Source organism: Rhinopithecus roxellana, chromosome 10 (assembly GCF_007565055.1).
Source record: "Rhinopithecus roxellana isolate Shanxi Qingling chromosome 10, ASM756505v1, whole genome shotgun sequence".
NCBI lineage: Eukaryota > Metazoa > Chordata > Mammalia > Primates > Cercopithecidae > Rhinopithecus > Rhinopithecus roxellana.
This window is the reverse complement of record NC_044558.1, coordinates 94355170-94377933: the sequence shown is the minus strand read 5'-3', so window position 1 is coordinate 94377933 and position 22764 is coordinate 94355170. Positions and strand designations below refer to the sequence as shown.

The window sequence follows — 22764 nt, the reverse complement described above, 5'->3', positions numbered from 1 at the left end:
AACGGAGAAAGAAAATGTGGTATATATACATAATAGATTACCATTCAGCCATAAAAAAGAATGAGATCCTGTCATTTGCAACAATGTAGATGGCACTGGAGGACATTATGTTAAGTAAAATAAGCCAGGGACAGAAAGATAAACTTTGCCTATTCTTACTCATTTGCGGGCACTAAAAAAACAATTGAACACATGGAGATAGTAGAATGGTTACCAGAAGTTGGGAAGGGTAGTGGGGAGGGGGAGGGAAATGAGGTGATTAGTGGGTACAAACAAAATTTAGAAAGAATGAATAAGAACTTTGCAGGACTGGAGGTAGAAATGAAAAAGATATTACAATGATTTAAAAGAATTTTAAAGGCTGGGCGTGATGGCTCACGCCTGTAATCCCAGCACTTTGGAAGGCTGTGGTGGCCGGATCACAAGGTCAAGAGATCGAGAACATTCCAGCCCACATAGTGAAACCCTGTTTCTACTAAAAATACAAAACTTAGCTGGGCGTGGTGGCATGTGCCTGTAGTCCCAGCTACTCAGGAGGCTGAGGCAGGAGAATCACCTGAACCCTGGAGGCGGAGGCTGCAGTGATCCGAAATTGTGCCACTGCACTCCAGCCTGGTGACAGAGTGAGACTCCGTCTAAAATAAATAAATTAAATAATTTTAAAATTTAAAAAGTTAAATAAAGAATGAGTAAGATCTAGTATTTGACAGCAAAGCAGGGTGATTACAGTCAGCATTAGTTTGTTGTACTTTTTAGAATAACTGAGGGAGTAAAACTGCAACGTTCATTACACAAAGAAATGATGAATGATGATGGTGATGGATACTCCATTTACCCTAATGTGATTACTACACATTGTATGCCTTTATCAAAATATCTCACAGACCCCATGAATAATATGTCTACTATGTACCCATAAAACTATAAAAATAAAAACCTTTAAAGTAGACTGCAAAACCAAGGACCACCAAAAAGAACAGAAGACAAAGATATTAGCGAAATAAATGATGAGGTTTTTAAGTCTGCAGACCAGAAAAAATAAATGCTATCACTGGCTGAAGATGATTTAACATGGCATCCTCTAAAAAAGAAAGAAAACAGGAATGGCTGAAGAAAAGGGGGAGCAAGTACAAGCAACAAAAACAGAACCCAAGCCACAGGTTAGGACAACGGACCTAAGCCACAGCCCCAGGTGGTGAGAAGCAAACTAAAGAGAAACCTACACAGCCAAAAAGGTTGCCTGAAAATTGGAGCAAATCAATTTCAATGGTTTCATTACCAAGGCTCTTGGTGTCATGGCAAACAGCTTTATGCAACTCAGGCCCATCTCAAGCTTTACTGCATTACCAACATAGCTAAAGAGACAAGTGGCTGGCCGGGCGCGGTGGCTCAAGCCTGTAATCCCAGCACTTTGGGAGGCCGAGACGGGCGGATCACGAGGTCAGGAGATCAAGACCATCCTGGCTAACCCGGTGAAACCCCGTCTCTACTAAAAAATACAAAAAACTAGCCGGGCGAGGTGGCGGGCGCCTGTAGTCCCAGCTACTCGGGAGGCTGAGGCAGGAGAATGGCGTAAACCCGGGAGGCGGAGCTTGCAGTGAGCTGAGATCCGGCCACTGCACTCAGCCCGGGAGACAGAGCGAGACTCCGTCTCAAAAAAAAAAAAAAAAAAAAAGAGACAAGTGGCTGAGGGCAAATGTTGACAGGGCATTTATGTGGGCACACTGGCAATGTAAGTCACAATGTAGGGACTTACTGCTTAAACTTTCATTTGTTCACAAAAATCTTCGGTAGAGACTATCCACATAATAGACCAACTACATATATATTGCCAAGGACTTCGGAGTTTAATTATCATAAGGGTCCTTGAGTGAAGGCAAAAATTAGACTTTTGGTGTTGCTTTTTCTTATAATGTCAAACACATCTGCATTTCTTATAATGTCAAACACATCTGCATTCTTACTTTTTTTCACTGAAAGAAAAAAAGATGGACACTTTTTTTCTTTCAGACAGAGTGTGGCTCCGTTGCACAGACGAGCACAGTGGTGCAAGCTCACCTCACTGCAATCCAATCCATTCTCCCACCTCAGCCTCCTGAGTAGCTGGTACTATTGGCATGTGCCACCACACCTGGCTAATGTGTGTACTTTTTTGTAGAAATAGGGTTTTACCATGTTATCCAGGCTGGTCTTTAATGCCTGAGCTCAAGATATCCACCTGTCTCAGCCTCCCAAAGTGCTAATATTCACGCATGAGCCACTACATCTGGCCAGACAGTGTTCTAAACTAGTTACAGACTTATTCATTTAGTCTTTACAACGGCCCTATTTGATGTAGATATTATTATTGCCATCTTACAAATAGCAAGTCCACTATTTGGTATTTGAATATAGCACTCTGCTATATTGGAATATATTGTTATAATGCTATATTGCTACATATGGAATACAGCATTCTGCTGTATTTCCTCTCTGCACTATACTAAACCTAATGGAAAACTGAAGTTACTTTATTTATTTATTTTGAGAAAGAGTTTCACTCTTATTGCCCAGGCTGGAGTACAGCGGCACGATCTTAACTCACTGTAACCTCCACCTCCTGGGTTCAAGCGTTTCTCCTGCCTCAGCTTCGCAAGTAGCTGGGATTACAGGCACCTGCCACCACGCCTGACTAATTTTCTGTATTTTTAGTAGAGATGGGGTTTCACCATGTTGGCCAGGCTGGTCTCGAACTCCTGATCTCAGTTGATCCATCCACCTCAGCCTCCCAAAGTGCTGGGATTACAGGAGTGAGCCATCGTGCCCAGCAGAAAAGTGAAATTCTTATGTCATATAGATGACAAGATTGGGTCATCTATATTTTGCTAGTAAGAATGAACATGTATTGAATACATACCATGTGCTAGGCACTATGCTAAACGCTTTATAAAGGCAGTATCTCATTGAGCTCTCACAGAAACACTATGAAGCAGGTTCTAAAACTAACCCATTTTGGCTTGGGGAAGTAGATAGCATGCCACAATGTTACGCACATGATGTATAGAGGCCAACATTCAAACCTACGTCCATTTACCTCTAAAACCCAAAATATTAACCCAAAACAGATAAAATTACTAGCAATTCTCACACAAATAAAGCTATCTGTACCCTGCATATGACTCACAAGGAAAGGAACAACAAACACACAAGGTATTCCTATTTCTGCCTCAATGAAAGACTACAGATATTTGTGAACAAATGCAGTTTGGGGCTATGAGCACGTCATGAAGTTAGCTCTAATGAATCACTGATTGAACAATGAGGCATACACTATGCATTAGTTACTATTCAAAGCACTGCTAGAAGCTTAAACACCAGATGGCCAGGCCTGTTATTTACTAGACACATGAGTTTGGGCAAATTACTTAACTTTTCTTTGCCCAAGCTGCCTAATACACACAGTGCAGATACAAACAGAACTTGCTTGAAAGAAATGTTAGACAATAAAAGATTTAACATACAAGCACGAAGAACAGCATCTGGTACGCAATAAAACATAAGAGAATAACATTGTATTATCTGATGAGAACAATTATAAAGTTCACTTTTTTTTTTAATTATAATTTAAGTTCCGGCATACCTTTTTTTTTCCCCACTCTCTTTTTTTTTGAGACAGATTCTCGCTCTGTAACCCAGTAATGCAACCTCGGATCACTGCAACCTCCACCTCCTGGATTCAAGTGATTCTCCTGCCTTAGCCTCCTGAGTAGCTGAGATTACAGGCATGTGTCACCATGCCCGGCTAATTTTTATATTTTTAGTAGAGACAGGGTTTTGCCATGTTAGCTAGGCTGGTCTCAAACTCCTGACCTCAAGTGATCCACCTGCCTCGGCCTCCCAAAGTATTGGGATTACAGGCATGAGCCACCACGCCCGGCCCACTCTCATTTTTTAAAAACCATTTCTTTTGGCCGGGCGCGGTGGCTCAAGCCTGTAATCCCAGCACTTTGGGAGGCCGAGACGGGCGGATCACGAGGTCAGGAGATCGAGACCATCCTGGCTAACACGGTGAAACCCCGTCTCTACTAAAAATACAAAAAACTAGCCGGGCGAGGTGGTGGGCGCCTGTAGTCCCAGCTACTCGGGAGAATGAGGTAGGAGAATAGCGTGAACCCGGGAGGCGGAGCTTGCAGTGAGCTGAGATCCGGCCACTGCACTCCAGCCCGGGTGACAGAGCAAGACTCCGTCTCAAAAAAAAAAAAAAAAAAAAAAAAACCATTTCTTTTCTTCTTGGTATGCCCCTACGGATCAAGGAGTTATTAGTAAGAGGCTAAATAATACATTTGGTTATTCAGGCTCCTAAAGGTAGTAAGACTAAAACTCCCAAAGAGATAGACTTTTATGTTGCTCCTTCTTGGAATTTAAGTCAAGCATTAATGAAGGTTTACAGACAGTTGTGATGATAGCTAAAATGTTTTCTGCTAACTGAAAAAGTATAGCCTTTTAAAATACAGTAACTCTAATCAAGACAGTATGGTACTGTTATAAGGATAAGACATAGAGATTCAGTGGAGGACAATTCAGAGTCCAGTAATAAACTTTCACATTTGTAGTCAACAGACTTTCAACAAGCATGTGAAGGTAATTCAATGAAGGAAAGAAAAGTCGTCTTTTTTTTTGAGATGGAGTCTCACTCTGTTGCCCAGGCTGGAGTGCATGATCGCAGCTCACTGCAACCTCTACCTCCCAGGTTCAAGTGAATCTCCTGCCTCAGTCACTAGAGTAGTGGGAATACAGGTGTGCGCCACCACGCCCAGGTAACTTTTGTATTTTTAGTAGAGATGGGGTTTCACCATGTTGGTCAGACTGGTTTAGAACTCCTTGTTTGGGACGCCCAAAGTGCTGGGATTATAGGCATTGAGAGCCACCGTGCCTGGCCAAGAATAGTCTTTTTAACAGATGGTGCTGGGACAACTAATACCTACATGCAGAAGAATGAATCTGGACTCTATAGAGTAAAAATGGTTATAAATGTATGGTTATGTGTCAATTAGAAATAAAAAATTAATATAAAAAATGAATTTGAACCCCACTTTATACTATATTAAATAACTGCTCAAAATGGGCTGAGCACCAAGTCACTCTCCTATGAACTTTCCTTTTTCAAATTTTTTAGTAACAATTTCACTTTAAAAAAAAAATCAAACGTTATTCTAATAATATTGTTACAGGAAAGGGATCCTGATCCAGACCCCAAGAGAAGGCTCTTGGATCTTGCACAAGAAAGAATTCAGTGCGAGTCTGCAGTGCAAAGTGAAAGCAATTTTTCACTTTGGGAGGCTGAGGTGGGCGGGTCACTTGCATCCAAGTGTTTGAGACCAGCCTGGGCAACGTGGTAGAATTCTGTCTCTGCAATAAAAATACAAAAGTTATTAATAGCGATGTGTGGCGGTGCACACCTGTAGTACCAGCTACTCACTTAAGCCCAGGAGGCTGAGGCTGCTGTGAGCCAAGACTGCACCACTGCCCTCCAGCCTAAGCAAAAGAGCGAGACTCTGTGTCAAAAGAAAAAAAAAGTTGTTCAAAATGGATCACACCTCTAAATGTAATTCTTAAAAAAACCCAGAAGAGTAATAAACCTTAATGACTGACTAGACAGTGTTTTCTTAGATATGACACCAAAAGCGTAAGTAACAACAAAATCAGAGAAATTGGACTTCATCAAAATTAAAAATTTTTGTGCTTCAAGGGATGAAAAAGTAAAAAGACAACCAACAGAATAGGAGAAAACATTTGCAAACCACGTATCTAACAGGGACTTGTACACAGAATATATAAAGAACTCCTACAACCCAATAATAAAAAGACAACTCAATTTTTAAAATGGGCTAAAGATCTGAACAGACAGCAATCCAAAGAAGATACATAAATGGCCAATAAACACAAAAGATGTTCAACATCATTAGCCATGAAAGAACTGCACATTAAAGCCACAATGAGGTAACACTTCACACCCACAAGGATCACTATAATCAAAAAAGACATGACAATAAGTGTTAGCAAGGATGTGGAGAAACAGAAACCCTCATACCCTGCTGGTGGGAATGTAAAATAGTGCAGATGTCTCGGCAAATAGCTTGGTAGTTCCTCAAAAGGTTAAACACTGTTGCCATATGACCCAGCAATTCAACTCCTAGGTAGGTACACAAAAGAAATGAAAACATAGGACAAGAAAAAAACTGCACACTCATGTTCGTGGCAGCGTTATTCAGAATAGTCAAATAGTGAGAACACCACAAATAGCTACAAACTGATGAATGGATAAACAAAATGTGGTATTATCCATATCATGGAATATTAGTAAAAAAAAAGAAATGAAGTACTAAAACATGCTCCAACATGGATGAACCTTTATAACACTACCCCAAGTGAAAGAAGCCAGTCATGGGCCGGGCGCGGTGGCTCAAGCCTGTAATCCCAGCACTTTGGGAGGCCGAGACGGGCGGATCACGAGGTCAGGAGATCAAGACCATCCTGGCTAACCCGGTGAAACCCCGTCTCTACCAAAAAATACAAAAAACTAGCCGGGCGAGGTGGCGGGCGCCTGTAGTCCCAGCTACTCGGGAGGCTGAGGCAGGAGAATGGCGTAAACCCGGGAGGCGGAGCTTGCAGTGAGCTGAGATCCGGCCACTGCACTCAGCCGGGGAGACAGAGCGAGACTCCGTCTCAAAAAAAAAAAAAAAAAAAAAAAAAAAAAAAAAAAAAAAAAAAAAGAAAGAAGCCAGTCATGAAAACCATATATTTTATTATTTCATTTGTATGAAGTGGAAATTTGTCCCAAATAAGCCCATCCATAGAGACAGAAAGTAGATTAATGGTTGCTCAGGGATGGGAGTAAGGGAAAGAGAAGGGCTGGAGGCCAGTGTGGAACAACTGCTAAACTGGGCATGGGGTTTCTTTTGGGGGTGAAGAGTATGTTTTAAAATCAACTGAGGAGATGGTTGTACAATATAATTGTGAATATATTAAAAACCACTGATTTATACACTTTAAATGGTTGATTTATATATGTAAATTATATTTCAATAAAGCTGTTACAAAAACATGCTAATTCACATGCTTCAAAGTAAAAATGTTTTTTCTTCATGAGGTATTAAATTCAATCCAAGTGTAGTATAAGAGGGGGCTGAATGATGTTAAAAAAATAATGCTGAGGAAAAAACTCAAATGGGGAAGAATACCTACAGCAAGACATCATTTATAGCAAATTTAAGACTATGCAAAAATATCATCTATTGCTCACAGATATATTCATATGCAGTGTAAATATAAACAACTGCACAGAAAAGAAACCCTTCCTTTGGGAAGAGGGGGAAGCAGTTGAGGAGCGGCAAATACATAACAGGAGTACCTGTGTTAGAATGCTTAACTTACTAAGCTGGGTAGTGGGCACATGATCATATTCAATATTCTTTGTATCATGTGTATGCATTAACTATTGTTTAACAAATTGAAACGCCTTTTTTTTTTTTTTTTTTTTTTGAGACGAAGTCTTGCTGTCGCCCAGGATGGAGTAGAGTGGCGTGATCTCGGCTCATTGCAACCTCTGTCTCCTGGGTTCAAGTGATTCTCCTGCCTCAGCCTCCTGAGTAGCTGGGATTACAGGTGCCCGCCACCATGCCAAGCTAATTTTTCTATTTTTGGTCAAGACAGGGTTTCACCATGTTGGCCAGGCTGGTCTCGAACTCCTGACCTTAGGTGATCTGGCCCACCTTGGCCTCCCAAAGTGCTGGGATTACAGGCGTGAGCCACCATGCCCAGTCAACAAATTAAAATTTAAGTTAACAACTGTTAATAGCATTAAAGCTGAATACATACATGTGCTAAAGTATTAAATAATAAGTAGTATTTTGAATGTTACCAATAAATCAAGAATGAAGCTATTATTAACATTTAGAAAGCTAAAACACAGGCTGAGGAAAGGCTGCCTTTGCCTTTGATTCACTCATCCTTTAATTCAGCTCCTTTCTTTAAAAGGCTGGTAATTAGATTTACCTTTCTAAGAAGTTAACTTTCCAGAAGATTTCTTGGTTGGTCTCAAAATCTACCTTGATATCTATAGTATATATATATATAATGTGCAAAAGAATGAAATGACAATCAAGGAGAGATGGTAAGCAAAGCCTGTCCTAAGATAGAGAAATAATGTTACAGAAAGATTTTGACATAATATATTTGTGTACAAAGTACAAATCTCCAACTACTTCAGAACATCAGAGTCCAGTACATCTTCAATTTACCACACTAGATTATTAATGACTTGGCCTTGCTCTACTAATATCTAGCTTCATTGAACAAAGTAATCAAATGACCATCAAATACTAAGTTGTGCTATGGTGATTTCAAATGTCAGGGCTATACTCTCATTTGATACCTACATATTAGTTACCAAATCTCATGATTTTAGTTATCCCACTTAAAGGATAGGGAAGACCACTTTAAGAATGTTCTGCTTTCTACATATATGGTTTGATGTTTCTGATTGTATACATAATGTATTTCTATAAATAGATGATAAATCTTTAGTAACGTTTATTTTTTAAAACTCAAATTAATCAGTCAGGACAACACTTACCCTAAAATCATTCTTAAATTTCTTTAAATCATCAATCTGTTTTCTATGTTCAGAAACAATTGGTGATATACCTATAAAATTAAGAACTGTTAGACACAGGTTTATTTTTAAACTTTAACACTGCATTCTTTTTAGTATGAGATGATAGAAATTAGAATAAGATATAAGATCAAAAAATAATTTCAAATATTAAATTTGGATTTTGGAATTTGTCAAGCAATACATTTATCTATCACAATAGTAAGAAAAAATGTTGAACAAAAATATTCCGTATAGGCATGAAATTAGACACACTCCTTCCTATTTCTACAGTTAAGCCTAATGACTCTTTAAACTCTAACCTTTGTTTTCAGCCTTTGAGAAGCTAGTTGGTGTTTCATTGGGCTTAATATTTTCTTTATTCCCTGCAGGAGAGTTCTGCCTTTGATCTTGAAGCCTGGAATCTTTAGCTAGAAAACATTAAAAAAAAAAAAATTCAGAGTTAGAAGTTAGAAAAGTAAAACAAGAAAACACAACAATAATTTTGATTTCCTATGTTTTTGGAAAAGAATGCTTTCATTTAAATAGACGCTTTTTTCCTTTGCAGATGTCATATGAAACACCAATAATTTTATTTACGTAGGTATTTGACACCCAGGAATGTTAACCTTTCTAACACAGACATTATATTAAATTAGTAGTATTAAACATCATCAAAATTTACATAAACTTTTAAATGTGCATTAAAAATACTTGTCTGTGAATAAAAATAAGCTAGAATTTTTTCATATAATGTTACCCTCTAACATTCAATTTCACAGCTGAGATTATGGATCTAGAAGCCCTTTGTTACATACCCTCACTAGAAGGGGTAACAGCTCTGTTCGATGCAGGACTAGCAGGCGTAGGAGATGCAGCTGGAATAGGCATGGCAACAGCTTCAGTTGGAATAATACCAGCTTGGGGAGAAGCAAGAACTGGCCCACTGGGGGTATTTCCAATACTGTTCTGTCTAGGAGACCTGGGTCTATGAGTTTTAGGGGATAATCTTGGAACTAGAAGAAAGGGAAAATTTATTTATTACATTCTCAGTTCAAATGTTACTTCCTCAAAGAGGCTTCTCTTACGACCTGGGTAAAACAGTCCTCTCTAGCCCTTTTCCTTTATCCCATTACTGTTTTCTTTTCCAAAATGTTAGGAATTTGCTGGCAATCAAAACCACAAGTATCTGAAGAAAAACAATTACTAATACATTAAGTATGATTTTCTCTCCTAACTAAATGTTAACAAGTGCTTCTCCTGCCTCAGCCTCTGGCGTAGCTGGGATTACAGGTACTCGCCACCATATCCAGCTAATTTTTTGTATTTTTAGTAAAGACGGAGTTTCATCATGCTGGCCAGGCTGGTCTCAAACTCCTGACCTCAGGTGATCTGCTTACCTTGGCCTCTCAGAGTGCTGGGATTACAGGCATGAGCCACCACGCCTAGCTCTATACATTCTTTATAGCAACATCAAGGTTCACTGTGCAGTAATCAAGGAAACTCGAGACCCAAGTTAGTCAAAAGGGGAAGATAATAAAAACAGGGTTTGTATCTCATACGACTTTCAAGTATGTATCTAATAGGTTTCATATACCATTATAAACCTATCTGCAGAGATCAGATTCAAAGGTTTAGAGAAAATAGTTTGATTACTTCATTTTAGTGTTTTTTTTTTTGTAAGTCACAAGTGTCACAGAAGAAAACTACTCTTCAACAACTGCCATTTTTCCAATTAGTAAAAAGAGCAAATCTATAATGCTATTCTGAGTGTATCTCCAAAACTATGCTTATACTCTTTCACTTCTAATCATGTTATTCTCAAAATTCATTTCCAGAAACCATCTAAGTAATGTCTAAAGATTAATGGAATAGTTGAAGCAGATTTTTTTTTTTAAATGGAGTCTCGCTCTGTAGCCCATTTTTAAAATTTTTGTTTTCTTGGTAGTCTTAAGATAACTGAAGACCAAAGAAGAAAATAAAAAGTACAAAGGAATTTATGGTACAATTATATGAATGTACATCACATGAAGCTGAGCAGAAATGTATATCAACTAAAAACAGATTTAACAGCTGGGTTTTGCTTTGTTTTTGTTTTCCTTTAGGCTTGAAGATCTTGCTTCTTTTTTCTTTTTTTTTTGAGATGGAGTTTCCCTCTTGTCACCCAGACTGGAGTGCAACGGTGCGATGCTGGCTCATGCAACCTCCACCTCCTGGGTTCAAACGATTCTCCTGCCTCAGCCTCCTGAGTAGCCACCACACTTGGCTAATTTTGTATTTTTAGTAGAGGTGGGGTTTCACCATGTTGGTCAGGCCAGTCTCGAACTCCTGACCTCAAGTGATCCACCTACCTCAGCCTCCCAAAGTGCTGGGATTACAGGCATGAACCACCGCACCTGGTCGATCTTGTTTCTTTTAAAGGTTCTACGGACTGATTAAATAGACTAAGTTTTTTTGTTTTGTTTTGTTTTTTTAAGCTCTTGCTCACCACAGTTATGGGAATAAAGCACTAAGGATTGATTGGCAAAGTAGCAAAAGCAGTCAGCCTTATTGTAAAATCATGTCAACGTCTAATTTTTATACTTTTTTTTTTTTTTTTGAGATGGAGTCTTACTCTGTCGTCCAGGCTGAAGTGCAGTGGTGCAACCTTGGCTCACTGCAAGCTCCGCTTCCCAAGTTCACGCCATTCTCCTGCCTCAGCCTCCAGAGTGGCTGGGACTACAGGCACCCGCCACCACGCCTGGCTAATTTTTTTGTACTTTTAGTAGAGACAGGGTTTCACCGTGTTAGCCAGGATGGTCTCGATCTCCTGACCTTGTGATCCGCCCGCCTCAGCCTCCCAAAGTGCTGGGATTACAGGCGTGAGCCACCGCACCCAGCCTAATTTTTATACTTTTATAGCTGGTGTCAGCATATTCCTTATGCTAATCACAGATAAAACTTGGACACTTCATTTGTATTTGATATTCCTTATAATGGAAATATAGTTGGGAATTAGTGCCCTATACAGGTGCTATAGAAACACACTACAATGTAAGCCAAAAATAAATGTTTACAGAATGTACTGATAAACAAAGCTGCTAAAAAGGAAATACGATCCCTACAAATAGTGTTACATACTGTGTTTGCCTTGTATTCGAGAGGTACTTTACAAAACTTCATAGTTTTATAATATATCCATATTTATGAACCTTACAAGAATCTCATCACAACCCCATAATGTAGACTAGGCAAAAATTATTAACACTTTACTCACTGAGAAATCTCAACTTCAGAATGAATGTCTGACTTGCTTTAATATATGATGAATAAGTGGCAGAGCCCAGAATAAAAATATGGGTTTCCCAATTCCTGGTGATTCTACTATTTTTAATATATATATACTTACACTTCCTCAAACAGAGTTGTAGCTCAGCCCTCTTTACATCTAGTGTAATGACAAAATGAGTACCGTCATTATGCCCAAGTGTTACCTACCCCCACTGACCACTGATGACCACGTTCCCCCCGAGGGACTGGTCCTTGCTACTGGAGGAGTAGCTGCTTCACTGGGTGGGTTGTGGGATACAAACTCTAGGCCACTGGATATGGAACCCCTCCCAGCAGAAACTCTGTGATTTCGAGGATGTCGCTGGGCCTTTGGGGACATCCTTGGAGGCCCTAAGGAAGAAACAGTGAACATCACATAAATGCCATGATGTTCATCAGTACTACTTTTCTGCTAAATACACCCATCCACACACACATGCACACACACACTCTCACTCACTCTACAGTTTTTCCTTGGTTAAAAATAGAAAGAAAAAAAAAACCCTACATATTTTTTGGCCATACTAATTCTTTCAGAATTATTTTGTGGAATGCCATAAAGTTTTGTAAATAAATTTTATTATTTCCCTTTATTTTTAAAGAAAGGGAGGGATGAAGTTGGTGGTAAGAAATCAACAATAAGATGTCAACTCTTAAAATAACTGTAGCAATCTGTTTCAACTATATCTTATTTGTAAAGAAATAGGTTACTAGAAATTATGACTACATGATAAAATATTTTTAACTTTCCATATATTTTACCTTTCCCCACCCCGAATTTTCTACATTACTTCTAAAATTAGAAAAAAAAAAATTTAAACAGAAGACTATTAATCCCTATACACTCGATACTACTAAAATATGTGTACATACCCTTCTTAAATTTCTCTAAAATTTTAGGTTATTTATCTCTTCTATCATGATCATCAATTTTAAAACTAGGCTTAAAACAGTAAGCAGTAACAGTAACCTGTAAGCAGTTTCTTAGGCTTAGCAGGCTGTGAGCTGAAAATTCTATTAAGGAGATGACTTCTATTAGTCTATTAATAGATGACCAATATAACTGACATTTGGGGAAGAAATCAGTACTACATGAATTGTCAAAATTCTGCATTATTGATTCTGCCATGCCACTAGTGACTACTCTTTCTAAATCAGCCTACTGTGCATTAGACCAATCTATTAGTTAGGAAGAGTGGACAGAATGGCCCTCATCAGACAAGTCTACTGGTGTTAACACCAAGCAAAAACTTTCCTAATGTCAAAGCCAAATCTCCTCACTCTCTCACCCTGCTGCCAAACTCTTTAGAACTTCAAATTAATGTGTGTTCCCAAAAGAATTGTTTTTTTTATTATTATTATTTTTTAAGACAGAGTCTCTCTCTGTCGCCCAGACTGGAGTGCACTGGTGCGATCTCAACTCACTGCAACCTCTGCCTCCCAGGTTCAAGTGATTCTCCTGCCTCAGCCTCCCAAGTAGCTGGGTATTTTTAGTAGAGACGAGGTTTCACCATGTTGGCCAGGTGGGTCTCAAACTCCTGACCTCAAGTGATCCGCCTGCCTCAGCCTCCCAAAGTGCTGAGATTACAGGCGTGAGCTACCATGCCTGGCTCCCAACAGGAATTTAAACAGGAACATGATCGTTAGAAGAATGCTAATGTTATGCACTATAATTTTCAAATGGAAATATTCAACATCTCTGAATGACGCAGAAGGTATATTTCTATGTGAATAGTTATAGTCTATCAGCAGTCCTTATATCTTAATGTAATAAAGATGTTCACAGTCATTAATGACCATGTCTTATTTAGTATATTCTCATTAAATAAACATCACTTATTCAAATAATGGACTGCAAGAAAAACATCAACAGAACTTTGCATTCAGTGACCACTATTAAGGCCCTTTTGAGCAAAGAAGTCACCTTGAAAATCAGTGGAACTTGCTCTTCAAGGTTAGATGCTTCAAGGTCACATGACCTGCCTGCTTAGATGGTAACAATTTATTTAAAAGTAGCCAATACAGTTTTCTCCAGGGAAGCAGGAGAAACACATTTTGTGCAGAAAACTTTATTAGTCCCAACATAATCAATATTAACTAATTTTAATGAACAAATCAGATTAAAATTTTAACACAAATATTCAGAACTAATATCAAAAGGACATTATGATTCAGAAAACAGGTTTTTAATATATACATGGGTGGCATTAAAATTAGAATGTTACCTTTCTACAACGTATCCATGTATTCGATATGTGGCAATGATGGATTAAGAACCAAATACTGAATAAGAATTACAAGATTTTATTCTTATTTTTGATGAGGAAAAAAATAGCTAAATATTCAAATTCATGTCATTCTTATCAATAATTTTATCTCAGATCAAGGACTTCTCCCAGATTAAAGCAGCCTTTCACTATGTAAGATTGCAAAGCTAACTTTAAAAAAATTACTCAGTTAAATTTAGAATTCTTCTGGCATTCTAAAAATCAAACTACTTTAATCGAAGGGCAGACACACAAAGGCAGCTATATGGGCTGTTGCTCTCAAAAAGGACCCAGAAAACACCATTCCTGCTTATGGCCAATAGGAAGGTTCACTAGGACCTTGACCAAAGAGCTGTAAAATGAACCAAAGTTCAAGACTGGTTGAAGAAAGTTCATTTGTTTAACTCCTGTACACAGTGCAAATAAGGAGGGGGAAGGCTGTGGGGCAGACCTTTCTGGGGCTGTAAAGAAGCGTAATTATCAGGCAGAGATAAACCCCCTTTTTAACAACAATTCAGGAGAGTTTATAGCTTCACACAACATTTATCAAATTTCTCTCTAATGAACAAAAGGTTAATAGAAATAGTTTTAATAAACTAAAGTTAAAACACAGAAATTATAGGTTATTAAATAATGAAGAGGAAACTATTTTGTAATTATAAACTCACATAGGAGTTAAACAAAGACAAACAAAAACATGAACAAATTGTGGTATTGTACCTTCTGAAGACATGCGTTTAGGCATAGTAGAGACAGGAGCTGGAGAACCATGAGCAGAGGGGTGAGACGGGGGTCTGGATGGCCGCGAGGGGGGCCTGGAGGGCGGCCGTGTAGGGGTGGCTGCCCGAGGTGGAAGAGAGTTGGGACCTGACTGGTAGCGAGAAGGTGGGCGAGAGGAAGGAGATGGGCAAGGCGATGGCCAGGGAACACCTGACAGAACAAATGATATGAAGGAAAGTATAAAAACTAAAGAAAAAAATGAGGGAAAAAAGTAAACAGAAAAAAAAGTAAAATGACAAAAATGATTTCTTGTACATTTTAACCCTTTGAGGACAGTCATTTGATTTGTGGTAAGTTTTAGCATAACTTAACAGACATAAATTCACATTTTACTTTAACCTCCTTAAGATTAAGTCTGTTTAAATGAATACACGTTCCCAAAGGGTTAATTAGGATCTACACACACTATTAAAGAAGACAGTTAAGACTTTGCCTATTAATCCTGCTTCTATAACTGCTTCTCAGTAATCAGTTGTTTAAAGGAATATAACATACACTAGATAATTTCACATAATAAATCACAATAATTCCTACTCAAGAATAAGATTATTTACGTATTAGTTTTAACTCTGAGGCATAATGAAAATAAGCAGTAGCTATTATATCCAATTAGAAATGCTGGTTCCTTACAATCATCTATGATTTTCATCAGGTTTACACTTGAACCTAAAATTCAGTTTGAAATCTCATTAAGCAAGTCCCATTTAAGTAGAAATAAAACATTACTCTTCTAGAGTCACGGGAGTATCAAATGATAATATTCATTGCTCTTTCAAAAAAAAAAAGTCTTCACCTCATTAAACTAGAAAAAGGGAGACCTTCTAAATAATTTACACAGTTATCTAAGCGATTGCTTAATAAATACTGCAACTACAAAGCAGTCATCACCAAATAAATTTATATTGATGGATATGCCTAGGTAAAGATACACGTAGTATTTAACATTACATATCACTTACCTTAATCTTATCAAACAGTCCAGGTCTCCTCTCCATAGGTTCCACACACTTGAGTATCATACATTTTTCAGCCCCCTTCAGGTTTTTTAGCTTTAAAATTCTGTTTATAAACAACTAAAATCTTTCCTCAGTGAGCAAAGAAATTTCACCCCCAATATTAAGCACTTAAAATACTCAAGAGTGTCCATTTGGAGAGGAATTCTGGAGAAAAGACTCAATGAAAACAAATGAAATTGGAAACTGAGTGTTCTCTATTTTCATCTTTCTAACTTTCCAAATTTAAATAGCTAAAATTGAATGACCACTCTTGTCCCAAAGATAGTAACATACTATTGCTATTACTATTCCCATACCATCCACAGAACTGTTGTTCAGTATCCCTGATTTATGGAAAAGATCCACAACCTACAAAACATATTCAACCTAGATTTAGAGGTAGAGTAAAAAATGTCTTCCTACTAATGATTCAGGTTTCTTTTACTTAAGTTGCTAAACTGTAACATCCACCCTTAGACTAAGGGTTGTTTTTGTTGTTTTTTAAGCACATTTCTTTAATTACTTTCTTCACATGACTCTTGATCATGTCTTGTATTATAAGCTACCTCAGATCCTTTCTTGAAGCATAATATAGAAACAATGAGAATTAATCTATATTAACTACAGTGTTGCACATAGGTTAGAATTTTCCATATAAACTATGTCTAAATAATTTTATCATCCAGTGTTTTTACAATTGAGAACCTACCCAAAGTTTCCAATTTCTTTATATGTGGAGTGTTTTTGGCCAAGTGATTGTCTTGGGTTAAATGCAGCACTTTATCATGAATATTTCATCATGCTAAATAATGTATATGCCAATGACGTACACAATGTTTTACTAATGTGATATCCACAAAAGCCAATTTTAAGTAATGCTGAAGTGAAAAACTACTCCCCAAATCATTAAAGTGCACATTCTTATCAGTTATGCAAACTATTTTAAGTATTTAGAAAACTATTTGATCAATGATATTTACAAGTCTGGTCAAAATACTTGCCTCCATTAACTACTCTTTGGTCTGAACCAGAATTCGGGTTGAAATCTGAAGTGTGAGAAGTGGATCTTGATGGCATGGAGCCTGATCCAGGCTGGCCCATACGCGGTGAATTCTGTCTCCCACTTCCCCAGGATATGACTTCTCTATTTCTTTGTCCAGGAGGAATATATTTATTTTCCCTGAAAACGAGAGATCCTCTAAATCATTTTATTCCAAAAGGTACCAAGTCAATGAAACATATCTAAAAGTCATCTTGACAGAAGGGAATGCTTGTTACAAAAAGGTTCTACACTAAACCAAACTACCTCACTCCCAGATGCCCTGTTCTTCCATCTTACCCTGAGTTCTAACCTCTGGCCTGTCCCTTCACTTAGATTCTGCTCCTAAGCACAAAGTTTAACAGATGTGTGCTCATTCTCATCCGACTTGACCTCTCTGTGGCTGATTCTATCAATCTTGGTCTATCTTCAACATTTTTTGTCCTTCACTTTCTCAATTTTATTTTCTCTGAGGTATCTTCTTTCACTGGCTGTTCTTTGGTTTTCCATGGCTCCAATATCGGCAATGCTGATGAAACCTCAAACTGAACCACCAGTCTCACATTGTCAACATCTATCAGTGGACATGTCAATTCAAATCACCAGACTCTAAGCTGACTGCCTTGAAGAGAGGATGCATCTCTTAGTTTATCAGATAGGTAGCGGGTATTTCTCAACACATGTTTATGAATAAATGAAAGACCCACAAGCCTCACAAATACAATTAGCTGCACAAATGGAGTCATAGTTTTTCCCCTCAGACTTGCTCCACGTTTCCTCTCTCTCTCACCAGTACATCCATTAAGTCACTTAGTTATCAAACCACTGAACTAGGTGGTTACCAAATTCTCACAGTTGAACTATTTCAAGGCACTAACTGTTCTCTGTATCTCAGCCAGTCCTCAATGCCCCAGGGTTTATTCACTTCATCTCCTTCCAACAGGGTGCTCTTTAGCATGACATGCCAAGTCCTTCAATGACCTCAGTTCCTACTATCAACTGCCACTGCTGCACCCGACACAGATCCTGTGTTCCAGACACACGCAACAACCAGCCCTTTCCTGAGCTGGCCAAATTTTCTCACACAGCCATGCTTGTACATGGCTTTTCATCAGGTGAGAAATTCTTCTCCCAACTCCTCTCTGAATGTCAAAGACCCTATTATCACAAAAAGTCACCTCCTCAGTGAGGTTTTCTCTGACTCTACAGGTTATGCTAGCTCCTCCTCATTCTGTATGTTCCTAGTACTTTGAACATGCCTTTAACCAAGCAAATCATATTGTACTGCTGTGATTGTTACACGTATCCCCTACCAGATCACTATTTTAACAAGCTCTTCAAGACCTTGGATTGCTCACCGTGATACACCACAGAGCTTACTCTCAAAAGCGTATTTTCCAAGATTGCCATAACCTTCTAACAGATCTTAAACCAATTCTACTTGCATTCTCTACCTAAGCTATATTAAAGAAAGAGGAAATATAGTAACAATACACCGTCTCACACAGACCTTGAGTTGTGTATCCAAAATACTGCATCATGATTTCCTTTAAATACCTAGTGTTTATGCTGTGCCCCTCACGTTCACTGGAATTTCTCTGAACTGCTGTGTATTTTTCTTCCTCACTCCTATCATCATTTTCCAGGGCCACTCGAGCTTTGTACTGGGCACTTGACTCAATTTCTTCTGCTAACTGGTTTGCCCTTGCTTCCCGTTTTAAAAATTCTTCTGAGTTATCTCTTTCTAAGGGCACCCTGAAACATGAGGAAAAGAAAAGCAAAATGAGTACTTTAAAGCCACAGTTTATATATCTGTCCTAATCAACTACTAAGAAAGTTTAGAGTTTAGAATATTGGTTAAAAAAAAAAAAAACACTAAAACTAAAAGTTATAGTGATCTGTTTATTTATAAATCAAAATTCTAACTTTTTTTCTGTAACTTTTTCTCCAGAGGAACATATTTCAAAAACTGATTCAACTGCTCACCATAATCTCTACCATTGCAAATTTTGTGTTTTTTAACAACTTAAAAGACAAAACTAGCCAGGCACAGTGGCTCACACCTGCAATCCCAGCACTTTGGGAGGCCAAGGCGGGTGGATCACGAGGTCAAGAGATTGAGACCATCCTGGATAACATGGTGAAACCCCGTCTCTACTAAAAATACAGAAATTGGCTGGGCATGGTGGCGCGCGCCTGTAGTCCCATCTACTTGGGAGGCTGAGGCAGGAGAATCGCTTGAACCTGGGATGCAGAGGTTGCAGTGAGCTGAGATGGTGCCACTGCACTCCAGCCTGGCAACAGAGCGAGATTCCATCTCAAAAGAAAAAAAAAAAACAAAACCAAAATTTGTTTAGAGCGTAAAAATAAGGTATAGGCAAACTACATTTATTCCCTTTTTTTAATGGAAATTTATCACACGTGGTAATAAGAGAAAAATTATTTCACAGAATTGTTTAACTTAAAAACTAACAGAAACATTCATCATAAATTAAGTTGATGAAAATCAAAGACAAATGCACTAAAATAAAAACAAACTTTTTAAACTTACGTATATGAAGATAAACTGCTATCATACGTAGACACTACACCATAATTTTCTTCATTATATCGAAACATATCATTGGGATCCCATCCATTAGACTAGAAGAAAATGAAGCTTGTTTTTCAAAATGACAAAGTATTTGTTCCCTTTCATTCAGTTATAACCAACATCTATATTAACAATATCTAACAAGCTACTTGAGCAAAATTAGCAAATTAGAAAATAGGAAAAAATTTCCTTAAAAATGTTTTAGAAAAATACTTATCAGCCCTTCCAGTTGATAAATAACTATACAACACAATTATTTGAGCAGTTATTTTTAAAGTTCAGAACATTTTAATTACTTCATAAAATAGCCTTCAGATCAGGGTTCTCTCTTTTCTCTAACCTGTAAAAGCCACCTTTCAGTAGAGACATCTGCGTTTACCTGTAACCTTCTTGAAATCACTGGTCCTCAGGTCTGTGAAGGACAGGAGGTACATATTTTACCTCTTTTAAACAAGGGATTCCACATGGAACAAGGGGTGCTTTTTAATAGCCAAAAATATTTCCAACATTTGGGAGAAAAAAGGGAGAAACCAACGCTTTCCCCCATGTTCAACGATTCCAAGGTGGGACCATGGTACTAGGTCCCTGGCAACCTCCCCTTCTTCCTGGGAATGCCCAAATGGGAAGGCAGCATGAAACGGTGAACAGGCAATCACTGGACAAAGTCACAAGAACTGGGCTTTAGAACTGGTTTTACCATTAATAGTTGTGAGACCTCAGAGGTGGCAACTCTGGATCTCAATACCCTAACCTATAACGTCAGCATAGGTAACTCCACAATTCTACGAGGAAACTATAGGAAATTACCATTCGCAAAAGGGAGGCTGCCTTCTTTTCTTGGTGGCGGGGAGCCGGGGGCAAGCAAGTTTATTAAGAAAGTAAAGAAATAAAAGAATTCTACTCCATAGGCACAGCAGCTGAGGCTGCATTCTTAAAAGAATCAACCAATTGAGCCACAGGCTGGAAGATTATTTACCAGTGAATATTAATGTCTGGAAAATCACTTCTCTAATGTTTCAACTCCTTTTTTAAAGTCTTACTGGTGAAAAGTATAAAGTCCGGTAAAGGTTGTAATCCATCCCAGAAGAACGAACACATCAACCAAGCAATGCTGATGGCAACCTCAATGCTAAGGCTTGCCTCAAAGTTCACCTATTAACCTTGGGTCCTCCTGTGCTACTCCAGGTAAGACTATAAAATAAGTCTACCACCAACACAATTCCTTTTGCCAAACACATGGGCAGGAAATTACAATTACTTATGGAGGCTTTAAAATTACTTAAGTAATGTATGCCCTACGTAAAAAAAAAGCACACAATACAGAAAGACATCCAGTAAAAAGTAAATGTCTTCCAATCCCAGTGCGCGTAAATAACTACTACTAAGAGTTCTGGCCGGGCGCAGTGGCTCGCGCCTGTAATCCCAGAACTTTCGGAGGCCGAGGAAGGCGGATCACGAGGTCAGGAAATCGAGACCATCCTGGCTAACATGGTGAAATCCCGTCTCTGCTAAAAATACAAAAAATTAGCCAGGAATGGTGGCGGGCACCTGTAGTCCCAGCTACTTGGGAGGCTGAGGCAGGAGAATGGCGTGAACCCAGGAGGCAGAGCTTGCAGTGAGCTGAGATGGCGCCACTGCACGCAAGCCTAGGTGACAGAGCGAGACTCTGTCTCAAAAGAAAAAAAAAAAAAGAGTTTCAGCGGGGCACAATGGCTCACACTGTAATCCCAGCACTTTGGGAGGCCGAGGTGGGCAGATCACCTGAGATTAGGAGTTTGGGACCAGCCTGGCCAACATAGTGAAACCCCGTCTCTACTAAAAATACAAAAATTAGCCAGACGTGGTGGCGGGAACTTGTAGTCCCAGCTACTCAGGAGGCTGAGGCAGGAGAATTGCTTGAACAAGGGAGGCGGAGGTTGCAGTGAGCTGAGATCATGCCACTGCATTCCAGCCTGGGCAACAGAGCGAGACTCTGTCTCAAAAAGAGTTTATTGGCCGGGCGCGGTGGCTCAAGCCTGTAATCCCAGCACTTTGGGAGACCGAGACGGACGGATCACGAGGTCAGGAGATCGAGACCATCCTGGCTAACATGGTGAAACCCCGTCTCTACTAAAAAATACAAAAAACAAACTAGCCGGGCGAGGTGGTGGGCGCCTGTAGTCCCAGCTACTCGGGAGACTGAGGCAGGAGAATGGCGTAAACCCGGGAGGCGGAGCTTGCAGTGAACTGAGATCCAGCCACTGCACTCCAGCCTGGGCGACAGAGCGAGACTCCGTCTCAAAAAAAAAAAAAAAAAAAAAGAGTTTATTGGGTGTAATTTCAGACATCTTCTATGCAATAAGAATATGAACAGCTCTTTTTTAAAAAAACATTCATGGCCAAGAGAGGTGGCTCATGCCAGTAATCGCAGCACTCTGGGAAGCCGAGACGGCAGATCATGAGGTCAGGAGTTCAAGACCAGCCTGAACCAACATGGTGAACCAACATGGTAAAACCCCATCTCCACTAAAAACACAAAAATTAGCCAGGCATCGCAACAGTTACTTAGGAGGCTGAGGCAGGAGGCTTGAACTCGGGAGGCAGAGGTTGCAGTGTGACAGGGAGAGACTCTGTCTCAAAAAAAAAAAATCAAATAGGATCCCAGTGTTCTGCAATGTGCTTTTTCTTTTAATAAATCTTAGATATCTTTCCATATTGGAACACCATTCTTTTTGGGAGATGTGTAGTGTTTCAACTGAATGGTAACATCATAAATCTAACTCAGAGTATACTGATAGACCCTTAGAATATTTCCAATTTTTCACTATTAGAAATAATGCTATGGCCAGGCATGGTGGCTGACACCTATAATCTCAGCACTTTGGGAGGCCAAGGCAGGCAGATCACCTGAGGTGAGGAGTTCAAGACAAGCCTGGCCAACATATAGTGAAACCTCGTCTCTATTGAAAATACAAAAATTAGCTGGGTGTGGTGGCACACACCTGTAGTCCCAGCTACTTGGGAAGCTGAGGCAGGAAAATCACTTGAACCCAGGAGGCGGAGGTTACAGGGAGCCGAGATCGCACCACTGCACTCCAGCCTGGGTGACGGAGTGAGACTCCATCTCTCAAAACAACAACAACAACAACAAAAGAAATAATGCTGCAAAA

General features: G+C 39.1%; 1 protein-coding gene across 18 annotated transcripts in view; it reads right to left on the bottom strand.

The window, feature by feature from the left end:
- ATXN2 (ataxin 2) overlaps positions 1 to 22764 on the bottom strand; it is a 156965-nt gene that overhangs the window by 55325 nt on the left and 78876 nt on the right. For 16 of the 18 annotated variants that reach the window (XM_030939935.1, XM_030939938.1, XM_030939936.1 and 13 more), the window contains 8 exons: positions 19574 to 19665; positions 18580 to 18777; positions 16985 to 17163; positions 14929 to 15138; positions 12110 to 12292; positions 9451 to 9648; positions 8956 to 9063; positions 8615 to 8685 (listed from right to left, as the gene is read on the bottom strand). In XM_030939935.1, the coding sequence (XP_030795795.1) occupies positions 8615 to 8685; positions 8956 to 9063; positions 9451 to 9648; positions 12110 to 12292; positions 14929 to 15138; positions 16985 to 17163; positions 18580 to 18777; positions 19574 to 19665 (1239 nt within the window). The remainder of the gene's footprint in view (positions 1 to 8614; positions 8686 to 8955; positions 9064 to 9450; positions 9649 to 12109; positions 12293 to 14928; positions 15139 to 16984; positions 17164 to 18579; positions 18778 to 19573; positions 19666 to 22764) is intronic. The other 2 variants (XM_030939943.1, XM_030939945.1) reach the window with 2 other exon arrangements.